Here is a 24889-nt window from a genome sequence, read left to right on the forward strand (position 1 = left end):
TATAACTACTAATCATTACATAATAATTATTTAAACTACTAATATCTATTTTTTAATTAGGTTTTTTTAAAGACTATTGTAATTAGTTTTTTGCAATACTAGTATTAATAATAGTATATTAAATATTTTATTATACAATTATGAATATTACTAGTTTTCTAAAAAGTACTCAAATATATAAATACGAAAATACAAGTTCATTATGAATGTAAAAACACTAAAATAATTAATCACTTAAATCCACAAACCCACTTTCAGGACGATAAAGTTGGCTGTACAGTTCTAGACGCGACTTATACATTGTTTCTCACCTAACTGCAGACTGGCTAATATTGTTAAGATTCCAATAAGGCGTGATAACAGGCATTGGGGATTCTCCTTGTAACTCTACCATGACATAATGGGTCTCACCAAATACTAAAGCAATTGTAAGAGCTCTGTGATGTTAACTTTCTTCTGGACCACTCCAAAATGGGAAAATAGTGGTACTGCCTGACATGCTTAAAGAATGGATGATAACACCAAACCTATTGGCAATCAGAACACCTGCCTCAGGCATTTTCATCCAGTGTTCTTCTGGACAAGGTGACCCAAAAAAACACAAGTCATGATACAATGAATTTACATCCCTGACAAACATATCTTTATAAATATCGTATCGATTTTGTAACTCTTCTCTCATTTGCTGTCGAATGTACTCATAAGATTTTTCTTCATCAAGTCCGAGGCAAACAGCTATTGCTCGAAATCCACAGTTTCCATCGCCTTTAACATTCTGTATATTTGTTATATATGGATGAAATACTTTTGGAATATCGCTCATTATATTGGAATCATTCAACTGTGGCATTACATTTAAGTCTATCATGTATGAACGCTCAAAACATTCACCTGGGACTTCATTCAAGTCTATCAACAGTTCACTGTTCAGGTCAAATTCGAATGAACTATGTCTGGCTGGCTCCTTAATCGGATCAACAAAATTGGGCACATTTGAGCAACTATATCTGGCTGAACAAAATTCAGCACGCCTTTTCTGTTGTGATTTTTTCAAGCTTGGCCGTCCACGAGTATTTTTCTGAACTCGAGGTTCCTGAATATCAGTTGTACCTTGACCGACACGACTTTTTTGTTGTGATTTCTTCAAATTTGGTCTTCCACGAGTATTTTTCTGAATTTGAGGTTCTTGAATATCTGTTGTACCGAGACCTATTATGTCCTTCAGCTTTCTTAACCAATTTTTTTCCCAGCTTTGGACTGCTTGTTGAAGTTTTCTTTAAAATGTTTTAGTTCATTCTCGCAACTAACATCGTCATCTTGGACAGTTGTTGAAGGTACAAAATCTAGCTTCCTCCAAAAGATATCAATCGAATCCAAGGAAATACATTGACCTATGTTAAAATATAAATAAGTAATATATTAACAATTTTATAGAATCATTATTAAAAAAATCTGAACTAATATTAAAATAATCAATCAGATTATACTTACCTGAACTAATATACATTGAAAGTTCGCAAGCACATAGTAACCCACAGCTGTTGTGAAGTCGACAACCACAATTTGAAGAGTCTACTTGAAGATTCTTCCAGCTTTCATGGTCCGCAAGAATTATATCGAGAGCTTCATTTGAAACAAAACCGCGCAATAGTTTAAAACATCGTTTATCCAAACGATGTTGCGACTGCACGAGACGATTAACACAACCCACAAATTTATCCAAACAACATTTTGAAGATTTCAAATATTTTTTCAATACCGCATGCTGGCTTTCTACTCTATTGGTTGTGTTATTTCCAAAATTGAGATGTTGATCAATCCAGACAGACACAAACATCTCCTTGTATTTGTTCAACCAATTTTCATTTACATATTTTAAAACACCTGAAAAAGTAATTAAACTTATAAGAGATATATAAAAAGAAAAAAATATATCGGGGCGTAGAAAACATACGTGGATATTTTATCAAGAATGACTGAAGTTGCTTGTAATTGTCTGTGTAAGAAACCAAAGTTGTAGAATCTTCTAGTAACTCCCATAATTTGTAACATCCTAAAAATTTTAATGATGAATAAAGGAAGTTATGTTTAGTGATTTCGCGTAATTAATTAATATCGGGTAGGGAGCGGGTCTTGGACTTGGATTAATTGAGAGGGGATAAATGAGAATGGGATTTCAGGGATATAAATACCCCAAAAATCCCAAAATATCTTCATTTTTCACCAAACTCCCTAACACTCCAAAAACACACACATACCACACTAACTTCGCCGCCGGACCGAAGGCAGATCCGGGCAGATCCGGCAGACCCGAGTGAGAGAGAGAGCGATTAGTGGTGATAAGCAAGTAAACGAGATCCAAACAAGCCCAAAAAGGTATGATTCTTGATCTTTGAAGTTTAAAGATCCAAGCTTTTTAGTGTATAAACGACCAAAAATGGTCGGGTAGCGTAGTGGGTGATATTGAACCATAGCAAGGGTGTTAAAATCGCTCGAAATGCCGATCAGAAACTAAAACAGCGGCTGCCTGGGCAACTTCGCCTTCATCTGGGCAACTTCGCCTTCAAAGTGACGAACTTCGCCTGCAAGCTAAGTTCGCCTGATGAACTTCGCCTGCAAGCTAAGTTCGCCTGATGGCAAATTCGCTGTAAAGTTAAGTTCGCCTAACTGGTAACTTCGCCTGAGGCCAAGTTCGCCTGATGACAACTTCGCCTGAAGCCAAGTTCGCCTGATGGCAACTTCGCTGTAAAGTTAAGTTCGCCTAACTGGTAACTTCGCCTGAGGCCAAGTTCGCCTGATAACAACTTCGCCTGAAGCCAAGTTCGCCTGATGGCAACTTCGCTGTAAAGCTAAGTTCGCCTAGCTGGTAACTTCGCCTAAAGCTAAGTTCGCCTAAGGTTAACTTCGCCTAAAGTCAAGTTCGATTAGAAAATAAATTAAAAATCTAATGAAAAATGTGTTAAGACAGTTAATGGAAATAAAATTTTTCCAAGCTGACCTGGCAGCTCGACCCCAGCCAGGGGCTCTGCCCCTTGGATCCTGCTAGGGGCTGCCGCCCCTAGACCCCGCTGCCAGGGGCGCTGCCCCCGGACCCTCGTTCGTTGTGGGTAGTAATTAAGACTAGAAAGATGTTATAAGTAGTGATAGTTAAATTGATATGTATACTTGTTATACAGTCAGCCGTGCACAACTGAAGAAAGGGATTACGATCAACGGAGAACGTAACCGTGTTCAGGTGAGTTTCTAGCCCCATTTATGTGTTACGTTTTCGGGGCTGTGTGCATACTCAATATGTTTGTTAATACACTTATCCTAAGAGATAAGTGTATGCCTTATGTGGATAATGTGAAATGTATGAATGATTGCTTGATAGTACGTGAACGATCTTCGGATATTGCACGTACTGTCAGGTTGTAACGCTATGTATAAGGTAAGTATGTTATGTATGTTTATGTGTATGAACATGATAGAGATAATAGAAGAAAGAAATGATAATACTCGAGGTATGATGTATAATGTATGGTTACGAAAAGGGTACCGAGCCCTAATAATACTCGAGGTATGATGTATGGTTGTATGGTTACGAAAAGGGTACCGAGCCCTACTAATACTCGAGGTATGATGTATGGTTGTATGGTAACGAAGAGGGAATCGAACCCTTCTAATATTCGAAAACAAGAGACCAGACCCTTATAATATCTGTGATGTTAAGGAATCGAACCCTTCTAATATTCGAAAACTAGGACCAGACCCTTATAATATCTGTGATGATAGGGACCAGACCCTTATAATATCTGTGATGTTAGGGAATCGAACCCTTCTAATATTCGAAAACTAGGGACCAGACCCTTATAATATCTGTGATGATAGGGACCAGACCCTTATAATATCTGTGATGTTAGGGAATCGAACCCTTCTAATATTCGAAAACTAGGGACCAGACCCTTATAATATCTGTGAGGTTATAGGGCGAAAGGCTCTTTAAAAAGTATGATTATGTATGTAAGGAAAGCATGAAGGTAAAAATGAACGTATGATTATGAATGTAAAGAAAGTATGAAAGTAAAAATGAAAGTAAAAGCACTTAGGTGTATATGAAAGAAAGTTAAGAGATTAAGTATGAAGCGTAAGAATGTATTGTATGATTATGTGATTAACTAGAACTCACTCAGCGTAGCTGACTTTTAGTATGCACGCAGGTGAGTAGGATGAGGCAGCTCACTTGAGGAGACACATGGCACTGAACAAGAATCTGGCATCTGAAGACTTATGATGTTTTAATTTAATGCTTTAATGTTGAAAGACAAAGGATGTTTTGAGACAAGTTATGAAATATTGTAATGTTTTATGAAAGTTTTATATTCCGCATAAATGTTTTAATTAACTTTGATATTTAGAACTGTGTTTATGAGTAAATCCAACACGAAAGTAGGGTTACCGGTAACGGGGCCTTACAAGTTGGTATCAGAGCAAAGTTCGAGAGATTTAAGCATCCTACATGCTTAGACTCGAACAGAGTATGGGATATAAGTAAGAAATGAAAGAAGATGCCAGTCCAAGAATGCCATGTGTCGCTCAAGCAAGATCAGTAAAGGTAAATTGTATGATTAAATGATATATGTTAATGAGAAAGAAAATATATGCGAACAAAAGGGATAGGAATAATTGATTGTTGATTTGACTAATTGCTTAAGTAGAATCAGCACAAATAGACTCATAAAGGGAAGTGTATAGGACACGGAAAGCAATGTGATCAGCTAGTCACAGCTGGCCACTGTTATTACCTGTTAGCCTTGCTATCCTTGTACTAGATAGTTCCTTGAGTGATGATGTTTGTGTTTTCCCTTTTAGAATACAATGGCTGGAGCCGGAGACATTGTTGGAGCCGGAGGTCGCACTGGACGACGCGGCAGGCCTCGTCGTGTCCAGCAACCTTCGGTTGAGACCGCTTCCAACACTGAAGCTGAAGGAAGCGCAGCGGGAAGGAACCCGGAAAACAATGAAGGAGTTCAACTGGATCCTGCAATTCAAGCAGCTATTGTTCAAGCTGTAGCCACTGCTGTGAAAAATATTACCCCGGGAAGGTCTGCTGGAAGCCGTGAAAGAACTGTTGAAGGGGCAGGTGGTAATGGTAGGAAGGATGACGAGAGGGAAAGAGGTGACTCAAGTGAGGTAAGGTCTGTGAAAGATGATGATAGGAAGAGGGGCCGAGGCGGTTGCAACTATAAGTCCTTCAAAGGTTGTGACCCGCCTAAGCTGACTGGTCTAGGAGACGCAATCGCTACTCTTCAGTGGATAACCGCCATGGATAAGGTTATCCGCATTAGCGAGTGCCGTCCCGATCAAGCGGTAGGTTATGCTACTCAATCATTCTAGGATGAGGCTATGTATTGGTGGGAGAGTGTGGAGCAGAGGAAGACCCGAGAAGAGATCAAAGAGATGAGGTGGGACGATCTGAAGGAGTTAGTAATGAAGAAGTTCTGTGCTGACGCCGAGGTTGAAAGGGCGGAGATGAAGTTCCTAAACTTGAAAGCTGGGACGATGACACATCGTGAGTACACTACAGAGTTCAATCGAATGTCTAGGTTGGTACCCGATATGGTCAGCACTGAGGCTAAGAGAATCAAGTGTTATGTGAGGGGATTACCACAGAGAGTCCGCATGTTAGTCAGGACAAGTAAACCTGCTACTTTCGATTCTGCTGTTGAACTCGCAGAAATGGTCTATGCAGACCTGGCTGCGGATGATGTAGTGGTGGGAGATGAGAAGAAAGAGAAGAAATGGGTCGCTTCTGCTAAACGACCCGGTACTCAGTCGTGGAACCCCAAGGATAAGAAGCAGAGAGTGTGGGAGAAGAGATCGTGTAAGACCTGCGGAAAGATGCATGGGGGTGAGTGCAAGTGGGGTAAAAGTTCTGGTGTTTGTCTCAAATGTGGAAAGGCTCATGGTGGCGAATGCATAATGGGGTTGAATGTCTGTTATAAGTGCGGAAAGGTAGGGCACTATGCTAATGAGTGCGGAGCAAAGCCAGCATGTTACAAATGTGGCAAGCGAGGCCATATGGCAAGGGAGTGCACTGAAGGTGAGGCTGGAGGTAGTGGGATGAAAGGTGCTGAACAAGCAAGGCCGAGGACTAGGGCCTACATGTTGACCTAAGAACAAGCCAAGCAGATTCCGGATGTCGTCACAGGTACGTTTCTAGTGAACGGTGTTTCCGCTTCTGTATTATTTGATTCGGGCGCAAACAAAAGTTTCGTAGCCACACCATTTAGTAAACTAGCTAAAATGAAATGTTGCCGAGTGTCTGAAACTTTTGTAGTAGAAACCGCCAGTGACACTTCGGTTAAAATAACAAAAATGGTTAAGAACTGTAAGATAGAATTGGAAGGACATGAGTTCCCGGTTACCTTGTACGTTATGACCTTGGGAGGGTTTGATGTGGTTTTGGGTATGGATTGGTTGTCTGAGTTTGAGGATCAGATAGTATGTAAGAGTAGGATGATAAGGTTAAAGTCATTGGATGGTAGTGCGGTAACGGTTTATGGTGATAAGGAAAGTTCTGGGCTTAATGTCATTTCGATGATAAAAGCCGAGGGTTTGCTAAGGCGAGGGTGTCGTGCCTACCTGGCGTATGTCGTCAACGCTGCGGCCGAGACGAAAGAAATGAAAGATGTTCCTATTGTACGCGACTACCCAGAAGTATTCCCTGAGGATCTTCCGGGGTTGCCGCCGAAGCGAGAGATAGAATTTCAGATAGATTTAATACCAAGAGCCCAACCTGTCGCGAAAGCGCCTTACCGTCTAGCACCGTCCGAGATGAAAGAATTGATGTCACAACTGCAAGAACTCCTCGACAAAGGTTTCATAAGACCGAGTGTTTCCCCGTGGGGCGCACCAGTATTGTTCGTGAAAAAGAAGGATGGAAGTATGAGGATGTGCATAGACTATTGTGAGTTGAATAAGCTTACGGTAAAGAATAGATATCCGTTGCCAAGGATTGATGATCTGTTTGACCAACTGCAAGGTTCAAGTTGGTTCTCACGAATAGATCTCAGATCAGGCTACCATCAGCTGAAGGTGAAAGAGGCAGACATCCCTAAGACAGCGTTCCGAACGCGGTATGGACACTACGAGTTCCTCGTAATGTCATTCGGTCTAACAAATGCTCCTGCAGCATTTATGGACATGATGAATAGGGTGTGTCGGCCGATGTTGGATAAGTCGGTTATCGTCTTCATTGACGATATATTGATTTATTCAAAGAGTGAGTCTGACCATGCCGAGCATCTGAGAGAGGTATTGGAAGTTCTGAAGAAAGAGAAGTTGTACGCCAAGTTTTCGAAGTGCGCGTTCTGGTTAAGAGAAGTGCAATTTTTAGGTCATGTGGTTAATCCGGAGGGGATTACCATGGACCCAGCTAAGATTGAAGCGATAACGAATTGGAAGACTCCGCAGAATCCGACTGATATACAAAGCTTCCTAGGGTTAGCTGGCTACTATAGGAGATTCATCGAAGGTTTCTCCAAGATAGCCGCACCGCTGACCAGTATGACCCGAAAGTCGATAGTATTCAGTTGGGGAAAGTTTCAGGAGGAAGCCTTTGAAGAATTGAAGAAGAGACTCACGCAAGCTCCAATCCTTACTTTACCCGATGGTGATGAGGATTTTGTTGTTTGTGCTGATGCCTCGCATCAAGGGTTAGGTTGCGTGTTGATGCAACGAGGGAAGGTGATAGCCTACGCGTCTAGACAGTTGAAGGTCCATGAGAGTACTTATCCGACGCATGATTTGGAGTTAGCAGCTGTAGTGCATGCTCTTAAGATATGGAGGCATTATCTGTACGGCACTAAGTGCACTATCTATACAGATCATAAGAGTTTAAAGTACTTCTTCGAGCAGAAAGAATTGAACATGAGGCAGAGAAGATGGTTAGAATTGATAAAGGATTACGACTGTGAGATTAAGTATTACCCCGGTAAAGCTAACGTGGTCGCTGATGCGCTAAGTCGTAAGAATGAGGAAGTCCTTGCAGCAGTGAAGTCATACAAGTTGATCATGAACTCAAATCTTTTTGAAGAAATCATCAAAGTGCAGTTAGAAGTGTTAGTAGACGAAGGGTTAGTAAAGAAAGAAAGGATTTATGGCCAGCAAGATGGGTTGATGGAAAACACTCATGGAGTTAAAACTAGGTTCGACCGTATGTGGATCCCACGCCATGGTGATCTTAGAAGTCGAATCTTAAATGAAGCTCATAAGTCAAGGTACTCAATCCATCCTGGAGCTACAAAGATGTACCAAGACTTGAAAAGAGATTACTGGTGGCCAGGAATGAAGAACGATGTAGTGGATTATGTTGGTAAGGGCTTAACTTGCTTACAAGTCAAAGCCAAACACCAAAAGCCTTATGGGAAAATGCAACCGCTAGAGATACCTGAGTGGAAATGGGAACACATCACCATGGACTTCATAACTAAGCTACCTCGTACAGCTAAGCAACATGATACCATCTGGGTGATTGTGGACCGTTTGACCAAGAGTGCTCACTTTCTGCCCATACGAGAGGCCATCTCGTCAGAAACGTTAGCAAGCTTGTTCATCAAGGAAGTTGTAACCAAGCATGGAGTACCGTAATCAATCGTGTCTGATAGGGATACACGGTTTACTTCGAGATTCTGGAAGAAATTACATTAAGCTATGGGGACGAGGTTGAACATCGGTACGGCGTATCATCCTCAAACCGATGGACAGTCTGAAAGGACGATCCAAACCCTTGAGGATATGCTACGTGCTTGTGTCTTAGAATTTGGTGGAAGTTGGGATGATCATCTGCATCTGGCAGAGTTCTCCTATAACAACAGTTACCATTCAAGTATTGGTATGCCACCGTTTGAGATGCTTTATGGTAGACGATGTAGAACCCCGGTGTGTTGGGGTGAGATTGGTCAGAAAGAAATGGGAAGTCTAGAAGTGGTTCAAGAAACGTCTTCAAAGTTCGATCAGATCAAAGCAAGAATGAAAGCCGCGCAAGACAGACAAAAGTCTTATGCAGATAAGCGGCGACGACCAATTGAGTTTAACGTTGGTGACAATGTGATGCTCAAGGTCTCGCCTTGGAAGGGGATTATCCGTTTTAGGAAAAGAGGAAAGTTGAGTCCGAGGTACATTGGACCGTTCAGAATTGTAAATCGTGTGGGTGAAGTAGCTTATAAACTGGATTTACCCGATGAGTTAGAAGGAATTCATTCAACCTTCCATGTTTCTCATCTGAGGAAGTGTCTAGCTGATGACACGTCTCACGTGCCATTAATGGACATCGAGGTTGATGAACAATTGAACTACATCGAGCAACCGATAGAGATCGTTGATCGTAAGGAGAAGCAGCTTCGTCACAAGACTATACCTTTGGTAAAAGTGATACGGAAACACCGCAAAGGATCGACTGCTACTTGGAAAGCCGAGGATGAGATGCGCAAGTTTTACCCTAGTTTGTTTATGTAATAGTTAGGTTTCGGGGACGAAACCTCTTTAAGGGGGGAAGACTTGTAACATCCTAAAAATTTTAATGATGAATAAAGGAAGTTATGTTTAGTGATTTCGCGTAATTAATTAATATCGGGTAGGGAGCGGGTCTTGGACTTGGATTAATTGAGAGGGGTTAAATGAGAATGGGATTTCAGGGATATAAATACCCCCAAAATCCCAAAATATCTTCATTTTCACCAAACTCCCTAACACTCCAAAAACACACACATACCACACTAACTTCGCCGCCGGACCGAAGGCAGATCCGGGCAGATCCGGCAGACCCGAGTGGGAGAGAGAGCGATTAGTGGTGATAAGCAAGTAAACGAGATCCAAACAAGCCCAAAAAGGTATGATTCTTGATCTTTGAAGTTTAAAGATCCAAGCTTTTTAGTGTATAAACGACCAAAAATGGTCGGGTAGCGTAGTGGGTGATATTGAACCATAGCAAGGGTGTTAAAATCGCTCGAAATGCCGATCAGAAACTAAAACAGCGGCTGCCTGGGCAACTTCGCCTTCATCTGGGCAACTTCGCCTTCAAAGTGACGAACTTCGCCTGCAAGCTAAGTTCGCCTGATGAACTTCGCCTGCAAGCTAAGTTCGCCTGATGGCAACTTCGCTGTAAAGTTAAGTTCGCCTAACTGGTAACTTCGCCTGAGGCCAAGTTCGCCTGATGACAACTTCGCCTGAAGCCAAGTTCGCCTGATGGCAACTTCGCTGTAAAGTTAAGTTCGCCTAACTGGTAACTTCGCCTGAGGCCAAGTTCGCCTGATGACAACTTCGCCTGAAGCCAAGTTCGCCTGATGGCAACTTCGCTGTAAAGCTAAGTTCGCCTAGCTGATAACTTCGCCTAAAGCTAAGTTCGCCTAAGGTTAACTTCGCCTAAAGTCAAGTTCGATTAGAAAATAAATTAAAAATCTAATGAAAAATGTGTTAAGACAGTTAATGGAAATAAAATTTTTCCAAGCTGACCTGGCAGCTCGACCCCAGCCAGGGGCTCTACCCCTTGGATCCTGCTAGGGGCTGCCGCCCCTAGACCCCGCTGCCAGGGGCGCTGCCCCCGGACCCCCGTTCGTTGTGGGTAGTAATTAAGACTAGAAAGATGTTATAAGTAGTGATAGTTAAATTGATATGTATACTTGTTATACAGTCAGCCGTGCACAACTGAAGAAAGGGATTACGATCAACGGAGAACGTAACCGTGTTCAGGTGAGTTTCTAGCCCCATTTATGTGTTACGTTTTCGGGGCTGTGTGCATACTCAATATGTTTGTTAATACACTTATCCTAAGAGATAAGTGTATGCCTTATGTGGATAATGTGAAATGTATGAATGATTGCTTGATAGTATGTGAACGATCTTCGGATATTGCACGTACTGTCAGGTTGTAACGCTATGTATAAGGTAAGTATGTTATGTATGTTTATGTGTATGAACATGATAGAGATAATAGAAGAAAGAAATGATAATACTCGAGGTATGATGTATAATGTATGATTACGAAAAGGGTACCGAGCCCTAATAATACTCGAGGTATGATGTATGGTTGTATGGTTACGAAAAGGGTACCGAGCCCTACTAATACTCGAGGTATGATGTATGGTTGTATGGTAATGAAGAGGGAATCGAACCCTTCTAATATTCGAAAACAAGGGACCAGACCCTTATAATATCTGTGATGTTAGGGAATCGAACCCTTCTAATATTCGAAAACTAGGAACCAGACCCTTATAATATCTGTGATGATAGGGACCAGACCCTTATAATATCTGTGATGTTAGGGAATCGAACCCTTCTAATATTCGAAAACTAGGGACCAGACCCTTAAAATATCTGTGATGATAGGGACCAGACCCTTATAATATCTGTGATGTTAGGGAATCGAACCCTTCTAATATTCGAAAACTAGGGACCAGACCCTTATAATATCTGTGAGGTTATAGGGCGAAAGGCTCTTTAAAAAGTATGATTATGTATGTAAGGAAAGCATGAAGGTAAAAATGAACGTATGATTATGAATGTAAAGAAAGTATGAAAGTAAAAATGAAAGTAAAAGCACTTAGGTGTATATGAAAGAAAGTTAAGAGATTAAGTATGAAGCGTAAGAATGTATTGTATGATTATGTGATTAACTAGAACTCACTCAGCGTAGCTGACTTTTAGTATGCACGCAGGTGAGTAGGATGAGGCAGCTCGCTTGAGGAGACACATGGCACTGAACAAGAATCTGGCATCTGAAGACTTATGATGTTTTAATTTAATGCTTTAATGTTGAAAGACAAAGGATGTTTTGAGACAAGTTATGAAATATTGTAATGTTTTATGAAAGTTTTATATTCCGAATAAATGTTTTAATTAACTCTGATATTTAGAACTGTGTTTATGAGTAAATCCAACACGAAAGTAGGGTTACCGGTAACGGGGCCTTACATAATTTTAGAAAGTTGTCCCAATCACGTGCTGACCTGATAGATTGCCTACAGTTCTTGAATATGTTGCGACTAATGTGCCATCTACAAAGTAATTGAGTAGCATTCGGGAAAACTTCTTTGCATGCATTCACTAAAGCCAACTCCCTGTCTGTAAGTATAACACGTGGGTGCATACACTTGTCTAATGTTAACTTTAGACAGTGTAAGACCCATGTATAGCTTTCTATCTTTTCATTTTGCATGAAGGCAAAAGCTATGGAAAATGTCTTGTTGGTCGAAGTTACACCAACAATCTGAACAAAAGGCATATTATAGCTGTTTGTTTTGTACGTGGCATCTATAATCAACACGTGTGGTGTGACACCCGGTAAATTCCCAATCCCTTAAACCAAGTAATCAACCTAAATATTAGGTAATTATGTTATGTGCGCCCTGCGCGAGCGCGCCATGTTAAGAACCTGCGTGGGCATATGTTATATGCGCCATGCGCGAGTGTATTGGTTTTATGTACCTTAACGTTATGTTGTCTAATGGGCTGACCATCCCGCATGATGCTAAGGCGGGTGCATCCTAAATCGTTTATGCGCGTGCGGAAGGGAACTAACCTCCCCGCATGGCGGGAACATTGAGAGCTAGTTTGTCTGAAGCTCCAAGATGGAATTGACTTCAACATAACTGATCACTATGTTGAAATACCAAGACCACCTGGAGAATCTACAAATGAAACTCAATGTCCCTAACTGCGAGAAGGTTACGTGCCTACCCGCAGCAAAGAAATGTCCTTCACGCAGAAAGCTATGCGCACCAAGTGATACACGCAGAACACTTAGTCTATTCTCCAGACGTAAGGAGATTACTCCCGCCCAAAAGGAAACAGTAGCGTGTTTCAGAGATTTTCCACTTTTTACTGTACACTAACAAAAGTACCTGAAAAAGCACACTGTAACACGAAAAGTCAACTGTCAGCCACCCTATTCTCACCAACCCCAGACCTGCATGTCCTGACCAAATCAAATCAAAATCTTTTATCCACTACTCCACTCTTAAATAAATAATAATAATTTCCATACTTTATCATCATTACCCCTAGATATGAAAAGATTACAATCCCCTAAAGCAAGGGATTGTGTTCCCTTGAGTTTGCCTATAAATATGTAACCTAAATTATCACCCAAAACACACTTCAAAGAACTGCAAACTTGCACTAATCCTCTCCCAAGCATCCGTTGTTTTCATTTCCGATCCTGTTACTAGGTAAGCCGAGAATATAACCTTGAAATCTACTTTCCAACCCTTATATTCTCCTATTTCTTGATCTTAATATATATACTTCTTGTTATTTAATCGTATTCTAGACCTTCAATTCCGAGGCCAACACCAAGAAAACCCGAATCTCGATTTAATCCCTTAACAAGAACCACAGGTGAGTCTCAAAGCCCCTATTTTCACCGTTTTCACTATTTTAAACTGTTTTCGGGGCGAGGGACACGTACTTAAATAATGTTTTATCATGGTATACTTACAAGCTATGCAAGCGATTATGTGTTTAAGTTATGTTTCATGATGAGCAATGCAAACGGTTATCTATGATTTTTCGATGTTAGTGCACCAGATTCGAGTAAGTGATCACTTTACCATTGGAACTCTAAGGGTAGGGACTGCTGGTTTGATCCGCCCACTCGTAGGGGTCGCACCTCTTACACAGACGAGTGCCTAGTATGGTCATGGGGCAGTACTATGGGTTTGAGCCCGCTCGTAGAGGTCGCTCCTCTTACGCAGACGAGCGCCTTGTTTTCCGGCACAACGTCCGCGCGTAACCCGCGGGACGGTATTACAGTATTATTCGCTCGTAGTGGCAGCGCCACTTACACAGACGAGCACGGTTTTTCAGATATGTCCACGCGCAAACCGCGGGACAGTATTACTTATTTCGCTCGTAGTGGCAGCACCACTTACACAGACGAGCACAGTTCCCAGAAATGTTCGCGCGTAAACCGCGGAATGATTTTTATCAGATTATGTTCAGAACTATGTGTTACTAAGCATGTGTTTCAATGATGCTATCAGAATTATGTTTATGACGCGATACGATTTATCAAGTTACTAAAACTTGTGAACTCACTCAGTTTATACTGATTCAAATGTTTTTACGTGTCTTTCAGGAGATAACTAGGTAGCGCATGGAGTCACACTTAGAGCACCTCACGCTGAACATCTAAAACTAGCTTTTTGGAAGATCTTAGTTCTATCCCTTCGATGCGCGTGGTTGTTCCCGCCGCGCAAGGGGATATGGCGTGGAAATCTTCAACAGTTTTTATACTTGGATGTTTTTATGTAATTTTTAAACAATGTAATGTATTTGTATTAAACTTTTCATGCGCAATGAAAATCTTTGAATGTTTGCAATGGCCCGTGCTTAATTATCAATCCCCACTCGCGCGCGCCCGGCTGTTTCCGCCGCTCAGGGCCGGGTGTGACAGATTGGTATCAAAGCACTGGTTATAGCGAACTAGGAAAAGAAGTTTTAACCTAGACTATAACCGTTGGGGAATCACATGAAATATTTTTCAAAGAAAATATTTTCAAAAGAAACTATACACACACTTAGGAACACGGGTCACACAGTGTCTAGTAAATAATGATAACATTATGTGCTCAGAGTACATGCGCTAAGTTTGATATATTTTCACTCTTTTAAAGCGAGAATGCCTCCAACTAAAGCCAAAGGAATTACCATGACACCCGAGGAACTCGCGGAAATAATCGCGCAAGCAATCGCAACACATGAGGCCAGCAAGGCCGAATCAAGTCAGGGTCGTCAGAATGAGACCCCAGAACCCGAATCAGGAGCCTTGGACAAAGGATGCTCCTACAAGACATTCATGGCCTGTAAGCCTTGGCCATTCAAGGGTACCGAAGGGGCCATTGGGCTCTACAACTGGATTGACAAGATGGAGACAGTTCTCTCCATTAGCAGATGTAGTGAGAACCAGAAGGTCCTTTACGCGACCTGCATGTTCCAAGAAGCAGCTTCGTCTTGGTGGAAGCTTCAAACGAAAACATTGGGGCGAGAAGTTGCTCTTCACAAGACCTGGGAAGAACTGAAGGAAATGATGATGAGAAAGTTCTGCTCTCGCGCAGAAATCCAGAGTCTACAACAGGAATTCTGGAACCACACAATGGTAGGAACGGATATCGACGCCTACAACAACCGGTTCAACGAGCTTTGCCAGTTGGTGCCAGACATGGCAAACACGGAGGAAAAGAAGATCGAGAGGTATATCTTTGGGTTACCTCCTGTTGTTAGGGTTCCGCTCAACGCCGCAGCGCCTCCAACCTTTGATGAGGCGGTAGCGCGGGCCATCACCCTTACAAGGGATACGGTCCGTGCGGGTATGTTAACTACGCGCGGAATCGAGCAGCGAACCTCTGATCCCAAGAGGAAATGGAACTCTCACCACCGAGGGTCCGACTCCAAGCAGCCACCGTTCAAGAAGCAGGAGAGCGCAAGGACTTACGCGATTCAGGCCGCGGAGCCACCACGAAAAGGATACAGCGGGCCTCGCCCATGGTGCAACAAATGCAAGTTTCACCACGAGGGTGAATGCGCGAGCGTCACGTGCGCCAAATGTAACAGGCCAGGGCACAAGACGGTGAATTGCCGTGCTAAAGAGGCTGGAGCCAATGACAACTGCTACGCATGCGGAAAGCCAGGGCATTTCAGTCGGGATTGCCCGCAAAGGGGAAACCAAGCTCGCGGGAGAGCTTTTGTGATCGGCGCGGGTGAAGCTAAAGAAGAGCCGAATGTGGTAACCGGTACGTTTTTGCTTAACGGACATTTTGCATCTGTCTTATTTGATACTGGCGCTGACCTAAGTTTTATATCCGCTGAGTTTAAAGACTCCCTAGGCCTAGCAACTAGTAGGCTAGACACGCCTTATACTATAGAACTAGCCAATGGTAGGCAGTTATGCGCAAGCGAAAGAACTGAACAATGTGTAATAGTCATGGGAGGTCACGGGTTCAATATTAACTTGTTGCCAATAGACTTGGGAAGTTTTGACATTGTGATAGGTATGGATTGGTTAGTCGAGAACCACGCGGAAGTTATTTGCCATGAGAAGCAGGTTCGGGTCCCACTGTTGAACGGAGAAACCTTGGTGATTCAAGGAGAAAGAAGGGGAGTTGCGACGAAACTAATTTCGTGCCTAAAAGCGCGCAAGTGCCTAAGGAAAGGGTGCTACGCCTTCCTGGCGCATGTAGTAGAGAAGAAAGGAGATGAGCGAAGAATTAAAGACTTACCAGTAGTGCGCGAATTTCCAGAAGTTTTTCCTGAAGATTTGCCCGGATTACCGCCGCCGCGACAAGTCGAGTTTCGTATTGATTTGGTCCCAGGAGCTGCGCCAGTAGCTCGAGCACCTTATCGACTAGCTCCATCTGAGATGCAAGAGCTATCCAATCAGTTACAGGAACTATTGGATAAGGGTTTCATACGCCCAAGCTTTTCACCTTGGGGAGCTCCAGTACTGTTTGTTAAGAAGAAGGATGGTTCGTTCAGAATGTGTATTGACTACAGGGAGCTGAATAAGCTGACAGTCAAAAATCGGTACCCCTTACCGAGGATTGACGACTTATTTGACCAGTTGCAGGGATCCAGTTATTATTCGAAGATAGATCTACGGTCAGGATACCACCAACTTAGGGTCCATGAGGAAGATGTGCCGAAAACAGCCTTCCGAACTAGATACGGCCATTATGAGTTCTTAGTGATGCCTTTCGGGCTAACTAATGCGCCGGCTGTGTTCATGGATCTGATGAACCGCGTGTGCAAACCATACTTGGACAAGTTTGTGATTGTGTTTATAGATGATATTCTGATTTACTCTCGGACCAAGGCCGAGCATGAGCAACACCTGAGATTGATTTTGGAATTGTTGAGGAAAGAAAAGTTGTATGCGAAGTTTTCCAAGTGCGAGTTTTGGCTTAGAGAAGTTCACTTTCTCGGTCACGTTGTAAACGAGAAAGGAATACACGTTGATCCTTCCAAAGTCAAGGCCATCGAAAACTGGGAAGCGCCAAAAACCCCAACTGAGGTGAGGCAATTCCTAGGACTAGCTGGCTACTATCGACGCTTCATTGAGAATTTCTCCAAGATAGCTCTACCTCTGACCGCGCTAACTCGGAAAGACAAGAAGTTTGTTTGGGGCGAAAATCAGGAAACAGCGTTTCACATGTTGAAACAGAAGTTATGTAGTGCGCCAATTTTGTCTCTGCCCGAGGGCACGGATGACATCGTCGTTTACTGCGACGCTTCACATCAGGGACTTGGATGTGTCCTTATGCAGCGAGACAAAGTCATAGCGTATGCCTCACGCCAACTCAAGACCAATGAAAAGAACTACACAATGCATGATCTGGAACTTGGAGCGGTTGTCTTCGCGCTAAAGATTTGGCGCCATTACCTCTATGGTACAAAGTGTATAATCTTTACGGATCACAAGAGCCTTCAACATATATTTGATCAAAAGGATTTAAACATGAGGCAACGAAGATGGGTGGAGTTGTTGAATGATTATGATTGTGAAATTAAGTACCACCCTGGAAAGGCGAATGTGGTAGCAGACGCGCTAAGTAGGAAGGAGCGAATAAAAACGCTACGAGTCAAGGCTCTAAGGTTGACCATTCACGCAGATCTCTCTACCCGCATCCGAGACGCTCAGCAAGAAGCCTTGAAACCAGAGTTTGTTAAAAACGAATGCCTTGGGGGTATGATTAAGAGTTTGGAACTTAAAGAGAACGGCAATCTATATTTTGCTAACCGCATATGGGTCCCTCTCAAGGGAGGACTGCGCGAGCAAGTATTAAACGAAGCTCACAAGACAAGGTACTCCGTACATCCTGGCGTAGACAAGATGTACCAAGATGTTAAAACGCTGTATTGGTGGCCCAATCTTAAAGGCGCCATCGCGACGTATGTCAGTAAATGCCTGACGTGTTCGAAGGTAAAGGCTGAATACCAGAAACCATCAGGGTTGCTTCAACAGCCAGAAATTCCCATGTGGAAGTGGGAACAAATCTCTATGGACTTCATCACCAAACTGCCAAGGACACCTGGGGGTTACGACACGATCTGGGTTATTGTGGATCGGCTAACTAAGTCAGCACACTTCCTGCCGATCAAGGAAACCGATAAGATGGAAAAGTTAGCCCGAGTGTATATTCGAGAAGTAGTTTCAAAACATGGAGTCCCAGTGTCCATCATTTCTGATAGAGATAGTCGGTTCACATCAAGGTTTTGGAGATCGTTACAAGGGGCTTTAGGTACTCGTCTTGACATGAGTACGGCATATCATCCCCAAACGGATGGGCAAAGCGAGCGAACAATCCAGACATTGGAAGACATGCTACGCGCGTGCGCAATCGATTTCGGTGGTAGCTGGGATACTCATCTCCCATTGGTTGAATTTTCTTACAACAACAGCTATCACACAAGCATCAAGGCTGCGCCATTCGAAGCTTTGTATGGGCGCAAGTGTAGATCCCCACTGTGCTGGGCTGAAGTGGGCGACAAGCAAATGACTGGTCCAGAATTGATCCAAGAAACAACAGACAAGATTTTTCAGATAAGGGATCGCCTTAAGACAGCGCGCGACAGACAGAAGAGCTACGCAGATGTGCGAAGAAAACCATTGGAGTTTCAAGTAGGGGATAGAGTACTGGTGAAAGTCTCTCCATGGAAAGGAGTCCCCCGTTTCGGCAAGCGAGGAAAGTTGAATCCACGCTACATTGGGCCATTTGAGATCCTGGAAAGGATCGGTCCGGTTGCTTATAAACTCCGTTTACCCGCCGAACTCAGTGGAGTTCATGATACGTTTCAAGTGTCCAACCTCAAAAAGTGTTTATCTGACGAAACGTTGATTTTGCCGTTGGAAGAGATTCACATCGTCAAACAGCTGCACTTCGTAGAAGAACCGATAGCAGTAACCGATTGGAAAGAACAAAAGTTACGCAGAAGCAGAATCAAGTTAGTAAAGGTTCAATTGAACTCGAGGCGTGGGCCTGAATTCACTTGGGAAAGAGAAGACCAGATGCGCCAGAAATACCCACACCTCTTTCAGAACATGGCTTCTGCCAGCAACGTCTCCTAAATTTCAGGACGAAATTCGCTTAACAGGGGGAGAATGTGACACCCGGTAAATTCCCAATCCCTTAAACCAAGTAATCAACCTAAATATTAGGTAATTATGTTATGTGCGCCCTGCGCGAGCGCGCCATGTTAAGAACCTGCGTGGGCATATGTTATATGCGCCATGCGCGAGTGTATTGGTTTTATGTACCTTAACGTTATGTTGTCTAATGGGCTGACCATCCCGCATGATGCTAAGGCGGGTGCATCCTAAATCGTTTATGCGCGTGCGGAAGGGAACTAACCTCCCCGCATGGCGGGAACATTGAGAGCTAGTTTGTCTGAAGCTCCAAGATGGAATTGACTTCAACATAACTGATCACTATGTTGAAATACCAAGACCACCTGGAGAATCTACAAATGAAACTCAATGTCCCTAACTGCGAGAAGGTTACGTGCCTACCCGCAGCAAAGAAATGTCCTTCACGCAGAAAGCTATGCGCACCAAGTGATACACGCAGAACACTTAGTCTATTCTCCAGACGTAAGGAGATTACTCCCGCCCAAAAGGAAACAGTAGCGTGTTTCAGAGATTTTCCACTTTTTACTGTACACTAACAAAAGTACCTGAAAAAGCACACTGTAACACGAAAAGTCAACTGTCAGCCACCCTATTCTCACCAACCCCAGACCTGCATGTCCTGACCAAATCAAATCAAAATCTTTTATCCACTACTCCACTCTTAAATAAATAATAATAATTTCCATACTTTATCATCATTACCCCTAGATATGAAAAGATTACAATCCCCTAAAGCAAGGGATTGTGTTCCCTTGAGTTTGCCTATAAATATGTAACCTAAATTATCACCCAAAACACACTTCAAAGAACTGCAAACTTGCACTAATCCTCTCCCAAGCATCCGTTGTTTTCATTTCCGATCCTGTTACTAGGTAAGCCGAGAATATAACCTTGAAATCTACTTTCCAACCCTTATATTCTCCTATTTCTTGATCTTAATATATATACTTCTTGTTATTTAATCGTATTCTAGACCTTCAATTCCGAGGCCAACACCAAGAAAACCCGAATCTCGATTTAATCCCTTAACAAGAACCACAGGTGAGTCTCAAAGCCCCTATTTTCACCGTTTTCACTATTTTAAACTGTTTTCGGGGCGAGGGACACGTACTTAAATAATGTTTTATCATGGTATACTTACAAGCTATGCAAGCGATTATGTGTTTAAGTTATGTTTCATGATGAGCAATGCAAACGGTTATCTATGATTTTTCGATGTTAGTGCACCAGATTCGAGTAAGTGATCACTTTACCATTGGAACTCTAAGGGTAGGGACTGCTGGTTTGATCCGCCCACTCGTAGGGGTCGCACCTCTTACACAGACGAGTGCCTAGTATGGTCATGGGGCAGTACTATGGGTTTGAGCCCGCTCGTAGAGGTCGCTCCTCTTACGCAGACGAGCGCCTTGTTTTCCGGCACAACGTCCGCGCGTAACCCGCGGGACGGTATTACAGTATTATTCGCTCGTAGTGGCAGCGCCACTTACACAGACGAGCACGGTTTTTCAGATATGTCCACGCGCAAACCGCGGGACAGTATTACTTATTTCGCTCGTAGTGGCAGCACCACTTACACAGACGAGCACAGTTCCCAGAAATGTTCGCGCGTAAACCGCGGAACGATTTTTATCAGATTATGTTCAGAACTATGTTTTACTAAGCATGTGTTTCAATGATGCTATCAGAATTATGTTTATGACGCGATACGATTTATCAAGTTACTAAAACTTGTGAACTCACTCAGTTTATACTGATTCAAATGTTTTTACGTGTCTTTCAGGAGATAACTAGGTAGCGCATGGAGTCACACTTAGAGCACCTCACGCTGAACATCTAAAACTAGCTTTTTGGAAGATCTTAGTTCTATCCCTTCGATGCGCGTGGTTGTTCCCGCCGCGCAAGGGGATATGGCGTGGAAATCTTCAACAGTTTTTATACTTGGATGTTTTTATGTAATTTTTAAACAATGTAATGTATTTGTATTAAACTTTTCATGCGCAATGAAAATCTTTGAATGTTTGCAATGGCCCGTGCTTAATTATCAATCCCCACTCGCGCGCGCCCGGCTGTTTCCGCCGCTCAGGGCCGGGTGTGACATGTGGGAATGCACGCCAAATATCGAATGATATTGGATGAACGAAAAATAAATTTTCTAACTCGTTTGAACCAGTTGTAGTAAATTCATAAACATAACCATTAGAATGTAAAATAGACATGAGAACCTGCATCGGAGAATTGCCTGCTTGCTCACTCATGCGAATTTTAGTGCGTGCATTGTAAATCGTACTGATTATAGATGCATTACTTAGGTTCCTCTCCTTCAGTATCGATAGAATATCACGTGGTGCCACATTCATCCTTGTCAATTCTGCAACCAAACTAAATTCATCATCAGTTAACCGCTTAGCATATGGATGGCCTTCCATATGCTGTACAGGCGGATGGTTATGTTCATCACATATCATCGTTAACGTCCAGGAATTATATTCTATTGAATATTTCCCTTCTAATTCGAATGGGCAGTCAGTTTTTTTTGTGCCAGAAACTTTACTTGAATCCTTAACTTTATATTTTCCGCCACGATCACACATGATTACAACTTTATACACGAACCCATTAGGATATTTGTTCGATCTTTTAGTGACGACGACAACACCAAGAGAGCGTGCCAAGTTTTGTACCCAATTCATCAATTCTTCATGGGACCCGAACACCTAAAAATTAATAAAAAGTTAATAAAAAGAATAGATAATACACTTAATAATAAAAAGTTAATAAAAAATGTGTATATATAAGTTAATAAAAAAGAATAAATGATACACCTAATAATAAAAAAGTTAATAAAAACATGTATAGATAAGTTAATAATAAAAAGTTAATAAAAACATGTGTACATAAGTTAATAATAAGAAGAATAAATTATGCACCTAATATAAAAAGTTAATAAAAAACTTAATAATAAAAGTTAATAATATATTAGTTAATAAAAAAATAAATAATACACTTAATAATTAAAAGTTAATAATGTATATATAAATTAATAATAAAAATAAATAATACACTTAATAATAAAAATTTAATTATATATATATATATGTGTGTGTGTGTAAAAGTTAATAAAAGATGTAACAAATGAAAGTTAATAAAAAACATTTTTATATATAAGTTAATAAAAGAGGTAAAAAAACTAGTAAAAATAAGTATAAGTTATGAAAGTTGGATTCTTTATTTATTAAACTAGAAATAGTTAAAGGATTGTAATGTTAAATATTAATATTAAAAACCTAATTTGTTAAACTAGAAATAGTCAAAGGGTTATAATGGTAAATATCAATATCACTAACCCTAATATAAAAAAAAACCTACGGCTATCCAAAACCAAAAAACCTAAAACCTAATTTCTCTCCTAAACTCATCCGCCGCCTAACCCCTTCGCCGCCGTCTCCACCGTCGCCACCATCTCCGCGCCGCAGGATACCCGCGCCATCGTCTCCTTTCTTCGCCGTCTCTGTATTTCGCTACCACCACCGAGCTCTCCGTCGTCTCCTCTTCTCCACCACCGTGGGTTTTGGTCACGGCGTCGTTTCTGTTTGCGAGCGTCTCCGTCGTCTCCGTCTTCGCCGCCCCCACACCTAGCCCTATCTTCGTCGTCGTTCTTTGCTATCGGACGCCTAACCCTTCCCCGTCATGGCCGCCGCCGTCGCCGCCGTCTCCACCGTCGCCGCCGTCTCCACACCTAGCCTTTCTTCTCCAAAACCTCTTCTCTGTCGTCTCCTTTTCTCCACCACCGTGGGTTTTGGTCACACCACCACACCTAGCCCTATCTTCGTCGCCGTCTCCGTTCTTCGCTACCACCGCCGGCGATATCGAAACCCTAACCACCGTCTACCACCACGATTTTGAAAGAAAACCTAACCCAACACTGATTATACCTGATGAGTGAAAAATTGTGGTGTAGTCATGATAAATTCGTTATCTGCCATGGTAAGAAATCGGAATATTAGTTTAGTTTAATCCTAAGAATTTTGTTATTGTTATTGTTAAATAATATTGAATCTGTTCATAAATTTTCAACTGTATTTTTTGTTTTGTTATGGTATAAATTTTCAACTGTATTTTGGGTTATGTAAAGATTTAAATTTTCATTGTTTTCTAGGTTTACAAATAAATGCTGACAACTGTTGGCTTAATGCTGACAACTGTTGGTTTTCAGTCTGAAAGAAAGTAAATTTTCTTAAAAGTCTTTGACTTTGGTATATTTTTGGTATATTTAACAGAACCCATTCATTAACCATCGGCGACAAACAACAAAAAGCAGAGCTCCACCATTGAGCATGGACGAGCCACTGCAAGAACCAAAACTACATTAAAGCAATTAAATATATACCAATTTGACCAATTACCGGAAAACCTACTAGACCTACTATTGATCCACAACAAGCTTAAAGACTTAATATCGCCTATAACCTCTTCAAATTCAGTTTATCTCCCTTAGCGAAGCTTGTCTTTTCTCACCTTCAAAATCCTCCAACCAGCAATAATAAGACTGCCATGAAGGATGGTCTCCTCAATAAGAGGAGTAGACTCAATCATCTTTCCAGAACGGGAGGGGTCCAATGGTACAATGGAGAGTTTATGAGAGTTTTTTACCAAGATGGTGTAGTTAGGAAAAATATTTACCAATTTGGTATAGTTTTAAAACTATTTGCTAAAATGGGTACTTTCTTGAAACTTGTTTTTCTCTCTTATATTAATTGAATAAACCAAAATCTAAAACTAACATCTTTTAAAAATTATAATTTTTACCACTAAAAAAAGTCTTTGATTTTTGGGGTTGCAATGTTGTTCATACGGTATTGGTTTGATTCGTCAAGAACTCAAGATAAGAATACACAAATTAAGAATACACTTTTATTGATTTGTGGTTCTTATTATAAAGAAAGAATACTAAACATATATTAAAGATATTTGATTATAAAATTAATTGAAGCTATACTTTATTTTAATTTAAATAAATAGTGTATACAAGGAACTCTTTTGATACTGGAGACATTATTAACTTTCTATCAGTTATAATCTTATTACTAAAATCAATATTGACTAGTAAGTTAATGTGATGAATGATCAAAAATTGTTTGTACACTTCTAAAAAGCACCCTAAAACATAAATATATTGTATAACTTTAAAATTAATTAAAATGAATATCAAAATTTTTAAACGTTTATTTGTCTAAATATATACGCCTATGAGAGGGGGCGCTTATACCCAACTTGGTTACAAGTGGTGAAATTGAGATGATCTATTTTCATTTTTCTTTTATTCTATTTTATCTCTTAAAAAAATTTGTATAAAAACATGCGCATATACATGTAGATATAGTGAATATACACATACACTTAAAAATGAAAAAAAACCCAATTGTTAAATTAATTCTCAAAATTATGAAGATTTATGTGCATATAAATTTTTAATCAATCTGAAGAAAACTAAATAACTAAAATTCAAAGTTGATTAATATAAAATCCAACACATTGCTAATGGGCATGACTTACCCAGCAATGTAATGCAATCATAGGCATATAAAGCCGTCTTTCTCCATTAGATTGTTTTAGATAGTCGGGTTTTATTCGTTGTTGGTTAAAAAAAATAATAAAATCTAACATATTAGCTCGTATAACGTACTCTCCTTCTATCTCAATATATATATTTAAATGATTTGTGATATA

At 41.3% G+C, this 24889-nt stretch overlaps 1 protein-coding gene across 1 annotated transcript; it reads right to left on the reverse strand.

Annotated features, from left to right (window-relative positions):
• Positions 1–445: 445 nt before the first annotated feature.
• On the reverse strand, positions 446–23755 carry LOC143587288 (uncharacterized). Its single transcript, XM_077068614.1, has 6 exons — positions 23678–23755; positions 23455–23508; positions 21385–21876; positions 1492–1684; positions 1309–1391; positions 446–775 (listed from the first exon to the last, which is right to left on the reverse strand). Exons 1-6 carry the CDS (start codon positions 23753–23755, stop codon positions 446–448), a joined length of 1230 nt encoding a protein of 409 aa, XP_076924729.1.
• Positions 23756–24889: the final 1134 nt, after the last annotated feature.

The sequence above is a fragment of the Bidens hawaiensis genome, unplaced genomic scaffold (genome assembly GCF_021521415.1).
Source record: "Bidens hawaiensis isolate Kalapana, Puna unplaced genomic scaffold, B.hawaiensis_p1.1 tig00035439_1, whole genome shotgun sequence".
In the NCBI taxonomy this organism is placed as follows: Eukaryota; Viridiplantae; Streptophyta; class Magnoliopsida; order Asterales; family Asteraceae; genus Bidens; species Bidens hawaiensis.

Excerpts from the sequence above, each read along its gene's own strand:
- LOC143587288 (XM_077068614.1), bottom strand. The coding sequence starts at position 23,755 with ATGATTGAGTCTACTCCTCTTATTGAGGAGACCATCCTTCATGGCAGT. Across the intron at positions 1,392-1,491 it reads TTCAATGTATATTAGTTCAG|GTCAATGTATTTCCTTGGAT; the intron begins GTAAGTATAATC and ends ATTTTAACATAG. Across the intron at positions 776-1,308 it reads CAACTGTCCAAGATGACGAT|AATGTTAAAGGCGATGGAAA; the intron begins GTTAGTTGCGAG and ends ACAAATATACAG.